The sequence below is a fragment of the Heloderma suspectum genome, chromosome 2 (genome assembly GCF_057233095.1).
Source record: "Heloderma suspectum isolate Gila_16-S chromosome 2, 16-S_ref, whole genome shotgun sequence".
Classification (NCBI taxonomy): Eukaryota; Metazoa; Chordata; class Lepidosauria; order Squamata; family Helodermatidae; genus Heloderma; species Heloderma suspectum.
In genome coordinates this window covers 46254614-46270789 of record NC_139459.1, presented here as the reverse complement: position 1 = coordinate 46270789, position 16176 = coordinate 46254614, and the positions used below count along the sequence as shown (strand labels likewise).

Below are 16176 nucleotides of genomic sequence, written 5' to 3'. Positions count from 1 at the left end.
AGTAGTGGGGACACTCATTCACCTTAGCTAGCCTGCTTTTAATCTTTAACATATCTTCCCTTCTATGCATGTTTACTCAGAAGCAAGAAATAAATCTCACTCCCCTGCAGTGAAAGGGTCAAAGGCTAATTTTAGCAACTCGCCCAAAGCACTCTTTCGCTTCTCCCATACTCTCTTTAATCGCTATTGCGATGCTGTGCTTCTTTGATGTTCTGTAGTTTCTCTGATGTAAAGTTGTTTCTCTGTTGTTATGTAAAGTTCAATTTCTGCTTTATGTCAAGGGCTCCTTGGTGGCCTCTTTCAGTCTAATCCAGTAGCCAAGTCCAGACACAGACAAAGGGATTCTTTTCAAAGCTTTATTCCTTTTTTACAACTTAACAACTCTACTATCAGCGACTAGCTATGAGCAGCAGAGTACCTATGCCCTAAGTTGGAACAGTTGGTCCCCATTTGAAGGAGAATCACTGGAAGACCCTGAACTTATGGGCTAGGGAGAGTCCCTCCTTTTTTCCTCTGGGCGCAACCGTTGTCTGCGCGCCAACCAGGCACTACGCCTCCTTTTCGTGCCCTCCATATGGCGCCACTCCCTGCGTCGGCGTCACGCATCCAGCAAGTCTTCTTCCCGCGCTCTCTCACTCCTGGGAGCGCTATCTATGTCAGGAATGCTGGTGGGAGGAATCTCTGCCAGCTGTTGGCTCTGGGAAGGATGAGCGCACTCCTCTCCCAGGAGCGGCCGCTCCACCTCAGAATCAGAACTACTCTGGGATTCTATGGGCTCAGTGTCCACCCTGACACTTTATTGCTTTGTTGCAGTAATGGTCTTTCAGGTTTATGGGAGCTTCTCATTGCAAGCAGGGAGAAGGGGGGTTTGGAAGCAATAGGCAAGAGTGCACACACAGGGGAAAATGGGGTGGGAGCAATAACTCTGTGGCACATTGCTGGAATATGGTGAAATTGGGGTGGGGGGAAGCTCTCAGGGGGAGCCTTCAAATGCTACACTGGAGAACTGGGGATTTTGGCTTCTTCAGGGAAATCTGCACACATGGGGAAAATTAATTGCTCTCCATTCATAATAATGTAGTAGCAGGGGAGAGTCTGGACAGGGGCAGGAAACAAGCCTCTCTCATTGGTTGAGCAGCCCCTGCCAGTTGGATGACATTCAGTTCTACTCACCCCACCCCACCTGGAAGTATGTTCCTTTCAAGCGCTGTGTGACCCCTGAAAACCAGTTTTTAAAGGTATGGTACACTTGGCTTATCTTGCTTCATGTGTCCCTGACGGACCAAAGCCAATTCCATGAAAATCCAGGTAATACTCCAACGCGCTTCTCATTCCATTGTTGTGAAGATCTCCCCCCCCCCCCCCCCGCCACGTTTCATGGTCTTGGAGCTATGGTGCTGACACACAGACACACATCCTTTTTATTATGATGATTTCACAGCTTTTATAAATAAAATAATTGGATTTGTTTACCTTTTCCATGTTTAATAAAGGGAATAATTCTTGCACTCTCTCTGGCTCGATAAGATATTGCTCTGTTGGATGCCAACCAGCTCGAGACATTTGGTATTTAAACTCATCCACTCTTGCTGGGGTTGAAGCAATTCTAATACTCCCTGGCTGATGAAACCCCACGGCCTAATAGTAACATAAAAAGATAATCAGGTTGCAGATATATAGGCCTAAATCCACCATAGTGTTAGGCATGTTTAAGCCCATTGAAATCAATGGCCTTAAACACATCTAATTCTGTATTGGATTGAGGGCATAGAATACTTATATGTAGTGCAATAAAGCACTAAATAATCACAACAAAATGCACCTTCACAACAAGCTATAGGATAAATACAGGGTTGCTAGGTTGCTATGAAATTAATAAGCTTCCAGTTATTTGATATGCAACAAAAATAGCAACCAACAAAACCAAACCTAACTCTCAAAGCTTTCTGTGCACTCCTTATAATCCAATATGTCCTTCATCTTCAACAATGCTTCTACACTATTCTGCTGTTTTCATTTGCACCTTAGTTTCTGCCAAATGTTTCAAGATTATGTTGTGTGATCAATGATCTTTCCATGGATATATTTTTTAAAAGCCTCACAGGACTTTATGCTTTGATGTTCAAATAATTTTTAAACTACAAAAGGTTTAGATTAAAAATTCGTCAACTGTCAAAGTGTTAAAAAATCTTTTATCTCAAAGAGAAATACTCAAACCTACCCATTTTTTCTAAATTGGAGAGGGCAGTGAGCTTTCTCTTGTTAGTCTATACAATGTAATACTGTAAGCTCACGAATGGCAATGTTCTCCATTTTTGGCTGCTCCTCAAAAAAGAAAGAAAGAAACCAATGACCTCTGCCTTCCATAAGGGGCACTACATATTGACGTTAGCAAAGTCTCCTGATGACGCCAACGCTCATTTGGTCCTTTGCTTCACTTCACAAAATGTGGCAACTGCAGCTGTGAACTTTGCCATGTTTTCTGGTTCTATTTACTTTTTTTGTTCTTGTTCAAGGATTTTAACAACCTTATATATGCCATTTATAAACTATTTTGAATTAATTATTAAACGATGTGTGATATAGCTAGATGGGTTCAGAATGAATTAACATAGAATGTCCACAGGTCCTATATTATGGGAGGATGCCTGGATATAAAAGTGCTTAATATCCCAAGACAGCTTGTGGAAACTAAGACATATTTGAAATAATGTATGAGACAGATCCTAAAAATACAAGCTGTTCTCTTACCATATACAGATTACTGTCTAAAGTTGTCCAAAAGCTCCAAGCATGCAAATTGTTCTAGAACTGTGTAGTATAGCATATGTCACAAAACTAATATGGATCTTTAATCAATATATTTAAAATTATTACCTGTCCAGTCTCTTCTTCTAATTTTTCATAAAGCTTGATGCTGTAGTAATGGATTTTCTTCAGATTTATTCCGGGATGGAAATACGTTGTCAAACCTGCCTTAAAAAAGGAACCAACAAAAAGATAATACAAGGATATTAAATTTTAAAAAATGCTGTTTAGTTTTTCTACTCCCCATCTAAGTCAATTTGCAGAGAGCAGTTCTGTCAATCTGTGGAAGCAAAAACAATGAACAATATTGTGGCACCTGAAAGATTAAGGCTGGAGTCAGATTAGGTTAGTTGCAATTAGATTCCATGAAAATCCATGTGAAAAGTTAGCCATGACTAACTTAAGTCCCATGGATTTCAATGGAACCTAAGTGTGACTAACTTAGTCTAGATCCAATCCTAGCAGTTTTATTGCCATTAGCTTTAATGGATTAGAGCCACCTTTGACAAATGTATGAAGTGTTACTTTCAGGTTGGTATACAGGCGTAAACAGTGGACAAAAACACCATAAAATGTAACAGGCAGTGGTAAGGTCTGTGACATTTCTAAGCAGAGCCGCAATGTATGCAAGAAGAATGCCCATTCACAACAGCAATAATTGGTAATAATAATATCTTTCTAGCTATGCAACACTGATTTAGGTTCTACCAGACTCTTTGTTACCTTAGATCAGAGCTTTCCAAACTTTTCATGTTGGTGACACACTTTTTAGACATGCATCATTTCACAACACAGTAATTCAGTTTTACTAGCAAACCGGAGGTTAAACTAACCCGTTATAAGAGATACGGACACATACATAAATTGTAATAACAAAATGTATGGGGACACAACATATCTCATGAAAACCTTTCATTTATATTTTAAAAAATATATGATTTGTAAGATAATAACATACATTGTTGTCATTTATGAGTTACAGTATGTAAATATGTGCAAGAATTAAAAAATGTTGAATAACACCAATAACTACTTACCATTTTAATGGGATGTATGAGGTTGATGGGATGAACACAGCTTTTCAATATTTGGTGGAATATTAGATAAAGACACTCGCATTTCGTCATCAGGCATTTTTAAGCTTTCACGTTTCAGTGTCTTTAAGTTTGCCATAGTTGAAACGGATACTTCACAAATGTACGTAGTAGAAAACTGCAGAAGAATTTTTAACACTTTTTTCGCTATGTTTGGATGCATTTTTGAAATGCGAATCCAAAAGCTGCCTAAGTCACCCTCTTCACACATCATTAACAGATTTCTATCATCTTTTATGTCAGCTAATTCTTCTTCTTCAATAAGTGAAAAGTTCCTCGTTGCAGTTGAAAGAAATGGATTTCTGATCCAATCATAGTCTTGGATTTCAACATGTGGGAAGTAATGATGAACTTTCTCTCCAAGCAATGTTAAATGGTCAACAATTAGCCAGCTGATATCACATTTTAGCTGGCACTCAACAGTTTTGGAAAACATTTCAAAATTTCCTTCTTTCACTTTCCTTTTCCAAATTGCTATTTTGTCTCTCATGGCACAAATTTTATCTACCGCTGTTAAGATATTTTCTCCTTTTCCTTGCATACTGCTGTTTATTTTATTCAAATGTTCAAATATGTCAGCAAGATATGCCAATTTTGTGCACCAAAGTTTGTTCTGAATTAGATCGCAGAATTCATTTTGCTGATTTTCCTCAAAAAGTTTAAGCATCATTTCCCTCAATTCGTATACACGACAAAGCACTCGACCTCTTGAGAGCCAATGAATTTCTGTGTATAGTAGAAGCTTTTTAAACCTTGCCCCCATTTCTTCACAAATATGAGCAAATAATCTTGATTGAAGAGGTATACTTTTAATGTAATTGACCATTTGAACCACTTTGTCCAAAACGTTTCTTAATTCATTTCCAATGGTTTGTGCAACTAATGCTTCGCAATGTAAAAAGCAATGAGTAATTATAATATTTTCATTCTCTTTCTTTGCTAAAGCTATAAAACCTTTTGTTGAACCAACCATTGAGGATGCGCCGTCTGTGCATATTCCTACACAATTTAACCATTGCAAATTATTTTCCTTCATGAAGCGATCTAAAGTTTTAAATATATCTTCACCTCTAGTTCTCATTGGAAGTTCTAGACAACACAAGAATTGCTCAATAATTCTGTCAGTATGAATGAAACGTATAAAAACCAATAATTGTGCTAACCCACTGACATATGTTGCTTCGTCTAATTGCAATGTAAAGATCATATTATCATCTTGAAAAATATCCTTCATTTGCTGCTTAATGTCATCAGAGATGTCTTGAATACGTCTTCCAATCGTGTTATCTGCCAAAGGGATTTTATTAACTTCTATCTCAAATTCAGGCCCAAACATTGTCCGAACAATAGCACAGCAAGATCCTTTATGGTGGTTTCGGCAATAGCGTGTGGGTCCTTGTTTTTGGCAATTATTTGAGCAACCAAGTAACTTGCCCTTTGAGCTTTCTCTGATGTCTTCATTCCCTTTGTGAATGATGCAGACTGCTTCTTTATAGATTTTGAAAGCTCAATAAAGTATTCTACTGGTTTTTCTGACAAATGACAGTGTTTTGAGGTAAAATGACGCTTTTATTTATTTGGTACCATACTTTCATTTGCGAGTATATCCCCACAAACTAAACACTGGGGACAAGGATTGTTTTCATTACCAGAAAATGTGGACCCCAGTTTCATATAATCTTTATTGTATAAACGAGGCTTGGAATTTTTTCCTTTACATTTCTTATGTACTAATACAGACCGTTCAACAGTTGATTCTTGCGTAGTTTCCTCTATAGCGGCTACATTTTGTTCATCGCAAACATCATCTTCACCAGCTTTCCTTTTCTTAATTAGAAAAGTATCCATTTTACGGGTAATTCAACTGCAATTTAATGAATAAATCTATGCGAATTTATGTTTAGGTTTTAGCATTAACTAAATATGAAAATAACAGGACTGTTTTTAGCGCTTATCTTTCTCTGTTTTTTCTTATGAAAATAACAGCACCTGCACTCCACTCCCACAGTGATAAGTGAGATAAAGATAGGAATCAGGACCAGGAAAAAATGTGAAAAATAAACAAAATTAACTAAAGTATTTACAATACATATTTGGACACATAGGTCCAGGTAGGAGCTCAGCTGCAAAAACACATGAAGTAGAGAAGCAAAAGTCCAATAGAAATGGTGTAAATATATATGTCTCACTACAAGGCTATATTGCTGCAAATATTTGCAACGCCTATGTCCAGAGTCCAGTTCCAGCCCACTCCGGTGGTACACTGCCAGTGGGTGGTCAATCCACGATTACAGCAGAGTAAAAATAAAAATAAATGGCAGAAATCAAATTATAAGTGCCACGTGGTGGGCGGCTTGCTGTTTGCCACATAGGGGTTGGGAGGGTGGCCTACCTTCAGCAGGTGGGTTGACTGGGTGACAGCCTGAAGCTGCGCTCACCCAGGTGATTGGGAGCACGCTGATTCCGAGGCTTCTGGCCTCCACTGAGCTCCGTTCTGATTGGCCAAGATGGCGGATGGCCCACTCAGTGCAGTCCCAGTCCAGGACCTCCAGGGGACTCCCCCACTCAGCACAGCTGAGAGTTGGGGGTGGTGTAACTCATAACTAATTGCTCCATTAAAGGAATCTCCAATGAGAACTCCGAATTCTCCACACTCCTTGTGCAGCCAGCATTACCACTCCTCGCCATACCACTTCGACACCGCCAATCACGTGCGTCCTACATCAAGACACCACACAATCATAAAGCAGCTAATGTTAAAGCAGTTAAGCCTTAGCTGCTAAGGCTTAACTGCTTTAACATTAGCTGCTTTAGGAAGTTCCGGGGGAGGGGCCAAGGGAAGCAAACGCGAGTAAGGGAGCTCCGTGGTGCCCTTCCGCACAATTTTCTGCATTTTGCGCGACACACGTACACACTGCTGTCGACACACTGTGTTGCGACACACAGTTTGGAATGCTCTGCCTTAGATAGTTGTGATTACAGACAAAGAAATTGCAATATCTAGGCCAATATCTGGTTGTTCTGTTAGTATCTGTTCTATGTTTTCCAGCATTCTTCTTTCACAGACACTTTTCCATTTATCTCTAACGGTCTGTCATCACAATACTTAAATTTACTGTGCTTTTAAATAGCTTTTTAATCCTCTTATTTTCTCCACAAGAATCTTGGGGTTAAATTAAAATGTTGACTAGCAGCCAACCACAGTAAGCAACTGAGTACATTTTAGGACTTTCAGTTTAGACACTTTCCATTACACTTCCCAAATGTAATCTCTCCATTCTAATCTAATCTAATGTGTTGTATACAGTTGTGTTTAAACAGTTGCCATGTTTCACAGAGGGATGAAATAATCTCTGAACTAAGGTATTATACAAATTCAGGCAGCTCAGTTTACTCTATCTAATAACTGAATCCTATCCTTTGGCCAGACGTATGAATGGAAGAGAATGGCATGCAAGTATATTTGTTCTGGTCCAGTATAGATAGTCACCATGTTGCACCAGTATAGCTACAAGATTCTTATGTGGCAACCCTGCAAGAAACCTGAGCCATGAAATCCTCCTGAGGAATCAGCTAAGCAGCAAAGTACATGATTTGCATGCAGAAAGTACAAGGCTCAATCACAAGCATCTCCAGTTAAACAGATCAGGTAACAGGTGCTGGGAAAGACCCTTCTCTGCTTGATGCCTTGGAGAGCTGCTGCCAGTTAGAGAAACCAAGACTGAGCTAGATAAATAGTCTGACGTGGTATAAGGCAGCTTCCTGTGTTCCTCTGATGGCACTGCTGCACTGTGCAATGCCTTTCATGCCTCACAAGGGGATAAAACAGGAATGCAGCAGAGGGGCATCAACAGTAGTCAGCATACTACTCACTTATCTCTAACATGAGTACATTTTACTGCATCAGCACATTTTCCTTCTCAACACTACTACAGTGCTTCTTGTGTCTTATTATTTGAGCTGTGCTTCTCTCTGCCTACACTTCAATGACAGGAGTTTGGTATCACTGAGGGTATCTATTACTGCAGGAATTTTATTGCTCATTTATTTAAAAAATCTACACTAATATAAGTTCTTCCAGATACACTGTGGCAGTTCACACATAGATATGAGAATGATCCCTGTGATCACCTGCTCTGTCCTCCCTGTTTCTTCTCCACCTCCCTTTGTTCACTTCACTTAATTAGTAACTTCCTGGTTTATGGCAAGCCACTGCATCTGAACTGGTAAACTATGTTTCGCATTTGCTCTGCAAATAGGGTTGTAAACCAGGATCGCAACAAGCAGCCAAATACAGAGTGTGGTGGAAAGCACCATACATGATCAATCAATGAGCTCCCCAAGCTGGGCAGGGGAGGTGGAGGACGTGGGGGAGCAGCTAAACGGGCTCCAGTGTTGCACATGTAAGATTATTATACATTTAAATATGTATAAACCATTACATTGGTGTACATTGGTGTCAACCTCTTACCAAGAACAGCATTCTAACTAAGGCCCACTCCTCCATCATTATGTTCTCTAATGCTACACTTTTTTTTCTTGTCCTAGTGGCATTGTGCTGGTGTAATACAACACCAGCACAAAATGGTGCAGAGTTGGTACAAACCCACTATGCCAATATTTCATTTTTTATCATTTATTTGGGAGGCCAAGCCCTGCCCCTGGTGGAACCCTGGTGGTTTTACTCCCATTCTACTGTGCCTCCCAAATGATCATGGCACATGACACAAGCCACTCGCCATAGCAAGTGCAGGTTTTCATGCCATAAAACCTGCTTTTTTTCAAACTGATTTTCTGACAGATTTCCCCATTGCAGGGGCTTCAGTGCAGTTTGGTAGTCTGTGTGACCTGTGTGGCTTCAGCAAGGGCTCGGGGGAGCAGCACTGATTGCGGGAAGGGAAAGTTGTGTCGTGAAAGGGTGGACATGAGGAGAGGAGTGGGCTAATCATGTCTACTTGGAAGTAACTCGTTGCCTTCAATTACACTTTACCAAGCATAGGAGCGGATAGAGGGGTAGGCAGAATTCCTCTGCCTGTCGTTCAGATTTCCGGACCTGCAAATGTGCCCAGAACTTTAATAAGTTTAAAAGGTGATCGCCCCCAAGTGACCCTTACTCAGCCAAGAAAGGGTGGACATGAGGGGCTAAACATGTCTACTTGGAAGTAACTCATTGCTTTGAATTGCACTGCACTGAGTTCAGGAGCGGGGCGAGGGCAGGGAACAAGCCTCTGCACATTCACTGCACCTCATCTATGCAGTTGATGACGTTCCGTTCTATTCGTGGGACTTCGCCCACCCAACCTCGAACTAATGCAGTTTCAGGTGCTGTTTGCCCTGTGAAAGAGGATTTCTTTAAAAATGTGTACACTGCTTTACTGGCTACATATGCCACAATAGGAGCAAAATCGAATTCATGAAAATCCAGGTTTAAACAGAATCACATCATAAAGCATTTCCATGTAGATGGAACCAAGGATGAAGCCTTCAACCTCGACAGTCTTCCTCAGTGTTAGTTCCCTCATCCGATTGCAGGATAGGTTTTGGAAGACAGTTTAGTGACAGAAGACAGTTGGAGCAGATGGAAAAGCTCCCCGGGTTTCATGGTCATTCAAGCATCCTCAGAGAAGTCTTGGAAATCCTTGAGTTTTCTCTGAGAGTTCTCCAAGAAAGCTTAGAACAAAAGAGCAAAGTATGAAGCAAGCTCACCCATCACTAATCTGATCCCCACACAGCGGACTAACTCAAGGATAGGATTGCAGTGTTTTCCTAATAACAGTGCAACCCTACACCTCTTCACTCCTCGAGTTTAATTGGCCTTTCTCCTGGGTAGGTGTGTATAGGATTGCAGCCTAAAAGTTTAAAGAAGAGTGCATTCAAATGACTTGAAGACCAAAAGCTGGGGACAGCACCAAATGCTTAACCAGCTAATAGCACCAAAAAGATAAACTGGGGTTTGAACTTGGGATAACACACATTGTGTAGTATGATGTCATCAAAATATCACAATATTCTTATGAAGTCTATTAAGTACTACTGTAATTATTTATTATTAATTACCATGACTATAGATGTAAAAATTAGTTATATCTAATCTGGCTTTACTAAAGCAACCTCTGCTGTCATATGATCTGATATCTAGTGTTACCCTGTGACTGCAAGCTAGTGAAAACAACTTCTTGGTAACGAGCTATGTCACCACATAGTTTGTGTAATATGGATCCACCGACTGAGCTGTAATCCCCTCATGATGTTCTGGAGCAGAATATCTTTTCTAACTACTGAAATATAAATAGATTGTTTTTCTGTGAACGCTGTGGCTAGTATATGCAGGGAATCGTGTTAAAATAACTTCCTCTCTCTATTGCATCAGTGTAGGTTTTTCACCTAAATGCAACCCTAACAATCTAGCAAGGTAGAGGCAGAATGAAGATAATATCTTAATTTGATGCAACAGTGAAGCCCTGTCATTTTTACCTCCACAACTATTTGTTCCTTATTTTTAAAACTCTTCCCATCTCTGCCTCTAAATATGCTCCAAGTCCTGCAATATCTAGGCACCATGGTAGCTCCTGAAAAATTGCTTCTGCTTGCATTGGCATGGGCCAATCAATTACCAAGCACACAATTTCTTGCCAGAAAGCAGCCCCAATGAGTTCTGTCACACTCTGACATTAAGCATGAGTAATTCATGAATTTCAGATTTATGGCACTTTCTGTTGCACTAAACAAAGCTAATTTAAATGATTTGCCAAACTATATATACAAATATATAAAAATAACATATAAACATTTTATGGAATTGTTATGATCTAGGCAACACCACCACCACCACCACCACCACCACAAACTGATGTTTTGTTTCATGTTTAATAAATTAGAAATTTCCCTTACTGCATGCCAAGTAGATCCAGCAGTGAGTTCAGATTTTTCCAACAGAAGTACATCCTTCATGCCGGCCTTGGCCAGATGATAGGCAAGGCTCACACCAACACAGCCACCTCCAATAATTACTGTTTCTGCTGTATCTTTCCATCTTGCTTCTAAAGAAGATGGTTTTTCTTCCCTGGGAAAAATGTAGCAAACAGGATGCTTGATTCCATGTCTTCTTACATATTTTACATAAAACTATAGCATACAAATATTTCACATAAATAGTTCAACAAGTAGAGTGTCAGTATTAATATTTTACTTTTAGAATATTTATACAATATTTCTATATGCACATGGAAGTCACAAGCCATAGGCCCCAAGCAATGGATCACCTAAGACAGGGGTTCTCAACACAGTTCCTGCAGGGACCTCCAAAGGTGCCCACGCAATTCTCCACTCCCTGACCCCTTCAAGAAACTTTTTAAAAATAAAAGCCTTGGAAAATGTTAGGGCAGTCTTCTTTCTCTCCCTTTCTTGCCTCTAGCCTTGCTCTTTCTCTCTACTCTACCACTCTGCCTTGCTATTTCCCCCTCCCAGCCTCACTATTTCACCCAAGCCTTTCTTTGCCTTGTTATTTACCCCTCCCTCCTAGTCTCTAGCCTCATTATTTCTCTCCCCCCTACACACATCTCGTTAGCTTTATTTTGAGGAGCCGGGCCCCCACTAGCCACATCCTCCGTAGGAGCCATTATGTGGTGGCACCCACAGCAGTTTCTCAAAATCCCAGATGTGCCCACAGGTCCAAAAAGGTTAAGGATCCCTGACCTAACAGTTTTAGAGCAGTAAAAATTCATTTCTCACCTTGATCTCCCACCCATATTGCCAAATCAATTCCCCTTTAATTAATTTACCCGAAACACACATTTCCTACTCAAAAACCAACAAATTACCCAAATCAATCCCCCTTCAAATAATTTTCCTACCCAAATTCATTTCTCACCCAGATCAATTCCACTTCTGTTAATTTAATTTTCCTTTTTAAAAATCCCTCTCTCACACACATCCCCACAAAATGCATGTTATCCCTTCGGTGAATTTTGTCTCCAAATTCCTTTCACCCCAAATTCCCTGTCAAAAATTAATTGCTCCCATTAATTTACCTTTCCAAAAAGGCATACACTGCCCCAATTAATTTTCCACACTGCTTCCCAGCCCCTGCCTCCATTACCCAGCACTGTTTCCTCTTCAGCAGCAACCTGATCCCTTGCATTTATGCTTGAGTCTTTGTTGCCCTGTCTCTCCCTCTAGCTTAAAGAGAAGGGAGAATAAAGACACTGAAATTTTAAAAATGGACAGCTGGCCAATCAGCAATAGTCAGCAAGTAGAGCTAAATTGCCTCCATCACTCTACTTAGCTATGCTGTGCAGCATTCAACAGCTTGTGCTATAGGGCAGCATGAATAAGTAGAGGAGTGGTGCGTGGTGGCGGCCTTCTAAAAGGGCATACTCTGCCCCAAATAATTTTCCACTATGCTTCCCAACCCCCAACTCCTAGCTTCCCTTCAACAGCAGCCTGATCCTTTGCATTAATGCTTGAGCCTTTGTTGCCCTGGCTCTCCATCTAGGTTAGAGAGATGGGAGAACAAAAACACTGAGATTTTAAAAATGGACTGCCAAAGTCCCATTACAGAAGTTGTCACTCCTCCTGGCACATAGCCACAATAGGATACTGCCCAGAAAGTTGCACAATGTCTTTTAATTGGTAGTGCTAGGAGCTGTCCCTCTGGGATATACTCTTGGTGTATGATTGCTGCCTACTAAAAGATGTAGGAACAATGAAGTCTTTCACACAGACTTCATTAAATCAGTATACATCCTCTGAGCACAGGAGATCGCAAGCTGCATTTATGGTGTATGAACCTGCAGTTGGCTGCATTGGTGAGACAAACTTTAGTGGTGCTAGAAAGATTTTAAAAAGAGAAAAGGGAGCCCATGTAATCTATTATGCATGTAACCCAGGAGTGCATCTATATGGCGCCAATTTGGTGCATCCCTTCATCGGAGCTGCCCAGTCCCAGTGCTGCAGATCCCCAAATAGCTTGATATACAGGGGCAAGTTACTGCGGAGTTTCGCTGTGGCCCCACGCAGCCACGACACATTGAGTGGCTTGGGGTGGGTGGGAGAGAGAGAAGGGAACTTCGCAGGGGCAACCGCGTGAGGTGTTTCCTTGAAATACAAAGGCACATCAGGTTAGGGGCTCAGGAGAGCCTATCCAAAGGAATCGCGTGGGCACTGGGGGCGGAGGGCTTCCTGAGAGTCTGCGGGAGGAGAGGCGCTTCGATGGCAGCAGCAGTATTTCCACCACTTTGCAAAACTGAGGGAAGAGATGGGTGGCGGGGGCAGGGATAGGAAGGGGAGAAACCTCTTTTTCTCCAGAGGCACCGGCTACATTTTGCGTTGAGACTGTGGGGAAGGAGACCTGAGTGTGTAATAAAGTGTGTGGGACTGTCTGGCTGTAGGGAAGGGGAGAGAAAGCTGCAAGTTCAGTGGAGAAAATCAGCGTAAGAGTAGAGGGTGGCGGCAGCAGCAACTCACTTTGCTTTTTATGTCCTAATAAAATCAATTCCTTCCTTAGTTCTGTAGTGAATTCTTTCTCTTTCTGATCCCCCCCCTTTTCCTCCTTTTTGCCTTTGAAGAGAAAAGCAATTTAGGGTTGGTGCCTTCTCTTTCTCCCCCTCCCGCATCCCTTTCAAAAGGCCTCTTCATTTCTCTTCGTGCCTCCGTAGCTGCGCAGCTGCGAGGAAATAGGAATGAGTGAGAAGGGAGGGAGACACCTGTAACACCGCCCACCTCACGCCCACCGCAAACTGCAGTGTCAATCTGAGGCAGGGATATACAGCGCACAAACCCGCCCTGAACCCGCAGCAGCAGAAATCAGAGCAAAATGCCTCCTCAGAAATCCGCATCTTTTGGGAGAAAGCCACAGATGGCTGCGAAGTCGCGACTGCGTCATCTGTCATGAGGGACCTCAACATGCGCCCACACTGGAGTAAAAGCCCGGTATAGATGTGGCCCAGGGCAAACAGTGGTAAACCATGCTAAATGCCCTTATAATGGTTAATCAGAAGTAAGTACTTGACACTTAATGCCAATTGTGGCTTCTTGTGGACTGCATCTTGGGGGCAGTCCCTCCCCAAACTCAGCCAACAACCACCTCAAGAGCAAAAAGGGCATTAATAATCAGTACTTCTGACAAATAAAGTAGGATAACAAGTGGTGCTAATGTGCATGTACACAAAAAGGATTTACAGGGTTGACTCACTGCCTCTTCATCCTTGCATGCTGAAATGTATGTATGTGGGTGGGTGTGTGAGACTATGTTATATGTGTGAACACACACATGTATGTGCAGCCCCTAACCCACCCCCCGGCACTGCATGCAATTCTCAGGGCCAAAAAGATTGTCCACCCCTGCTATCAGATAATCTTTTTCTCCTTAATGGATTTTCTGTTGTAAGAAGATAGAATAAGTGGTGGGACAACACTAAAACTCCATGAGTGAGGCTGGGTGATTGCACAATAATTGCCTCATCTGGAAGCACCCTAAGTGGGAGCCACCTTGAATGGGTCTCTCTCTCACATTTTCTGTTGAATTCAAAACAAAAAAGTTATGGGTGGGGAAGAACGAGGAACATCTCAATGTCACCGACATATGCAAGGTCTTGGAGGGCGGAATTGACATGTTTTATCTAAGGCAATTTCACGTTCACATCCACAGTGCTGCAGAAAGTAGTCGACAATGGAATATGTACAAATGTACTATTTATTCAAAGCATTTCCATCCCACCCTTCAAACAAAATATTCACAGTGTGACTTACAAGATAGTTATCAGTCTCTGCCCTCAGGCTCACAATCTAAAAAGGCAGGAGACACAAGGAAAGGGATTGGGAGGGGAGAAGCATGATCGTGATGCTTGATTCAGTTGCCCAGATGGATGGGCATACATCAGTTGAACTCAAGTTTGCACTGCATCAATTGTCCTGGGCTGGTCTTCCTTCTCTTCTGCAGTTTCTCTTCTTTTGAGTTCAAGCCTAATCTGCTTCTACTCCCATCCCCGCAGGGAAAAATGTTCCACAGACATCCTTCTGGGAGAAATGCACCCCCAAAGCACTTCCTCTGTTAAATCCCTCAGAAGCTGCTAGTGAGAATGCAGTAATATAAAGTTTAAGCATGCATGAACGCATGCATCAAGAATGGGACAAAGGCAAACAGGAGTCAAACTACATGCTACCTTTTAAAGAAGAAATTCTGTACTTCCACTTGTCTCTTGCCTTACTGCTATTCACCATTTTCACAGAAACTGAGTAATAAGCATCAGACTGTGGAGTGTGTGTAAACACAGACTAAAGAAGGGGTTCCTAAAAGTAGCGTGGCATAGAGGCGGTGTGATGCAGTGCCTGAGTGCTGGGCTTAGACCAATGGGACCTGGGTTCAACTTCCTGCTCAGCCACAAAGTTTCTTGGGTGATAATGGATGGGCCAGTCACTCCGTCTGTCTGATTCTCTTGTAGCCAACTCACAAGGCTGTTGTGAGGATTAAGGGAGGGGGACCACTATGCTACACTGAACACTTTGGAGGAAGGATGGGGTAAAAATGTAATAAATCCATATTAATTTGACTTCCAACCTAGATTAAATTTGCTCAGGTATAATAAATATGCAATCTCGCTCAGTGTTTTCTAACGTTATCCATTTAAAACCCGACCCAAGTATCTCAAGCCAATTTCATGAAATATGAAAACAGCCCTTTCAAGTCAATTTAACTTCCTGGAATATCCCTCATTTCACGGGCATCCCCAAACTGCCAGTTTTTTGGAGCGGGGGCCTGTGAATTCGCTCTACGGACGCAGCAGTACGCGGGGCGGATAGCTGCACGCCCACTCACACCACAGCATACTTTACTGCCTATGCAGAGAATACGCCTTTATTCGCGGGCCGGAGACGACACTCCTGCCGTTACTGCCTGGAAAACAGATTCAAGCACGCACCGCCAGCGACACTCGGCAGCGGCGCAGCCTGAGGACTCACCACTTCTTAGTGGTCGGGCCGCAGGCAAAGGACCGAGCGGGCAGCGAAAAGGCGGGCTCTCTGCCTCGTAGCCTTGGCGGGAGCAATCTCAGGGCCCCCCGGAGCATGGCTTCTCCCTCACAGACGCTGGTCGCGGGTAGCGGCGGGTAGGATCGTCCCCCGATTTCTCCTCCCCCAAGGCCAACAACGCCGACGTCCAAGTTCTTCCAGTTAGCAACGCGAGCCCCGCCAGCCCCGCGGCCAATCCCCGCAGCAGGGGGAACCGGATCCGCCCCTCTGAAGCGAAGGAGGGGATCGCGTTTTCTTTTCTCACATT

The 16176-nt window shown here is 42.3% G+C and overlaps 1 protein-coding gene across 1 annotated transcript in view; it reads right to left on the bottom strand.

Annotated features, from left to right (window-relative positions):
- DMGDH (dimethylglycine dehydrogenase) overlaps positions 1 to 16087 on the bottom strand; it is a 99770-nt gene extending 83683 nt beyond the window's left edge. Inside the window, exons 1-4 of the mRNA XM_084833397.1 lie at positions 15861 to 16087; positions 10794 to 10965; positions 2878 to 2976; positions 1474 to 1638 (exon numbers count right to left, since the gene is read on the bottom strand). Of these exons, the coding sequence (XP_084689523.1) occupies positions 1474 to 1638; positions 2878 to 2976; positions 10794 to 10965; positions 15861 to 15967 (543 nt within the window). The 5' untranslated portion in view covers positions 15968 to 16087. The remainder of the gene's footprint in view (positions 1 to 1473; positions 1639 to 2877; positions 2977 to 10793; positions 10966 to 15860) is intronic.
- Between the last annotated feature and the right edge of the window lie 89 nt (positions 16088 to 16176).